This window comes from Pediculus humanus, genomic scaffold (genome assembly GCF_000006295.1).
Source record: "Pediculus humanus corporis 1103172107500 genomic scaffold, whole genome shotgun sequence".
Classification (NCBI taxonomy): domain Eukaryota; kingdom Metazoa; phylum Arthropoda; class Insecta; order Psocodea; family Pediculidae; genus Pediculus; species Pediculus humanus.
The window spans coordinates 393,739-395,567 of NW_002987116.1; the positions used below are offsets into that span (position 1 = coordinate 393,739).

Sequence of the window (1,829 nt, forward strand, 5' to 3'; positions counted from 1 at the left end):
ATACTTTTAAACAGCTAACTTATGGCTAGCTATAAAATAATTTATTACGATGAATTCAGATTTGTAATTACTTACTTAAATATCTTTATTATTATTATTATTATTATTACTTTTTTTTTTTAATAATAATTGTGAAAAATGTTTTAAGGGAAAATTTTAGAAAGCTTTTTTGAATTGAAAAATAACAACAATTTTCTGTAATCATAATTGGATGCCATAAAAGTATACAAGAAAGCATTTTTGTAATTATCATAGGTTATTGGATTCTCTGTTTTTAACGTGGCCGTGTATATAGCGGTGATTGGTATTCTTTCGGTGGTGGCACAAACTGTTTTGTGCATTTTGATGCGTTCTCTTGGCCCCAAACGCACAATAATGGTCGGGCTATTGTTTGAAATGCTTCAGCTTATGTGGTACGGTTTCGGATCTCAATATTGGTAAGTATAAAATTTATTTCGTCGTCGGACGCACTATCAAAAAAAATACAATTTTGTGTACAGTTATCCCTATTAATTAATTTTTTTTTTTTTTTTTTTGCAGGATGATGTGGGCGGCAGGAGTACTTGCATCAATTTCTAGTATAACATATCCAGCTATTAGTGCTTTCGTGTCTTTGCATTCTGAAGCTGATAAACAAGGTTTAGTACAAGGAATGGTTACGGGTATGCGAGGGTTGTGTAACGGTTTGGGTCCCGCCATGTTCGGAGTCATATTCTATTTATTTCACGTCGATTTAGACGATAAACCAGTCGATCACTATCAGATGACGAATAAAACGGTTGGAATAATCGAAAATGCTCCAAAGGTAAATAAAATAATAATAATATTGATTGGATAAAATGTGTTGAATTTAAAAAATGTCTTAAATTTGTTTAATTTTGTTTTTTATTTGACTGTTAAGATGATACCCGGGCCTCCATTTGTTTTTGGCGCCATGCTGGTCATGTGTGCTTTGTTAGTCGCAGAATTTATACCATCGGATTTGAACACGACGAGTTTGAAAGCAGTTTCTCGAAGGCAATCAGGTAATTAATAATAATTATTATTATCTTTCACAAAAACATCATGCATGATGAACGTTACGTTATGAAAATTTTTTTGGAAAAGCCATCATGGATGACACTAATTCGGTTGCAAAACAAAAAACAAACAAAAGTAAAAAGTACTTTATTGTCTCTGTTTTTTTTTTTTTTTTTTTTTCGTAAAAAATAGTTTTTTGGTGTAAATTTTTACAGGTTTATCAGTTGAAGTTCACTACGAAATTGAAAAACTTAAAAAACATGATGGCGGAGTGGTGGGTCCATTAACTTCATTGGTTGACCATAATTCAGTAGTACTCTAGTCGTTTTTTTTTTTTTTTTTTTTTTTTTCATAATATTATTATTATTTATCAATCACATCGTTATATCGATTCGATTTTATTTAATCAAACCTTTTTTGTATATTTCTTATTTTGTCTTTTTTGCCTTTCTTTTTCTTTCTTCTATTACTTAGCTTTTTAATTTTTTTTTAATCGTTTATTTAGGTTTCCTTCTGAGAAAGAGAGAAAAAAATAAATAAATAATTTTGCATAGTTTATTTAGCCAAATAATTGTTTGTTTATTATTAGATTTATAAATTATTTGTCTTGAATGTAGGCATTTAAAAAAATATAGTTTTAATTATAATAATAATAATAATAATAATAATAATCAATTTCATTCGATGAATGCCATTTAAAATTGAAAAGTTATCGAATTGAGGTAACTGAGTAAGGTTAAAATAATGAAAAAATTTTGTTTTTAAATTTTATTATTATTATTATTATTATTATTATTATTATTATTTTA

The 1,829-nt window shown here is 27.4% G+C and overlaps 1 protein-coding gene across 1 annotated transcript in view; it reads left to right on the forward strand.

The window, feature by feature from the left end:
- Phum_PHUM156470 (Hippocampus abundant transcript 1 protein, putative) overlaps positions 1-1,342 on the forward strand; it is a gene marked incomplete at both ends in the record, with an annotated part of 3,696 nt that extends 2,354 nt beyond the window's left edge. The window contains 4 exons of the mRNA XM_002424801.1: positions 256-437; positions 541-805; positions 902-1,025; positions 1,236-1,342. Of these exons, the coding sequence (XP_002424846.1) occupies positions 256-437; positions 541-805; positions 902-1,025; positions 1,236-1,342 (678 nt within the window). The remainder of the gene's footprint in view (positions 1-255; positions 438-540; positions 806-901; positions 1,026-1,235) is intronic.
- Between the last annotated feature and the right edge of the window lie 487 nt (positions 1,343-1,829).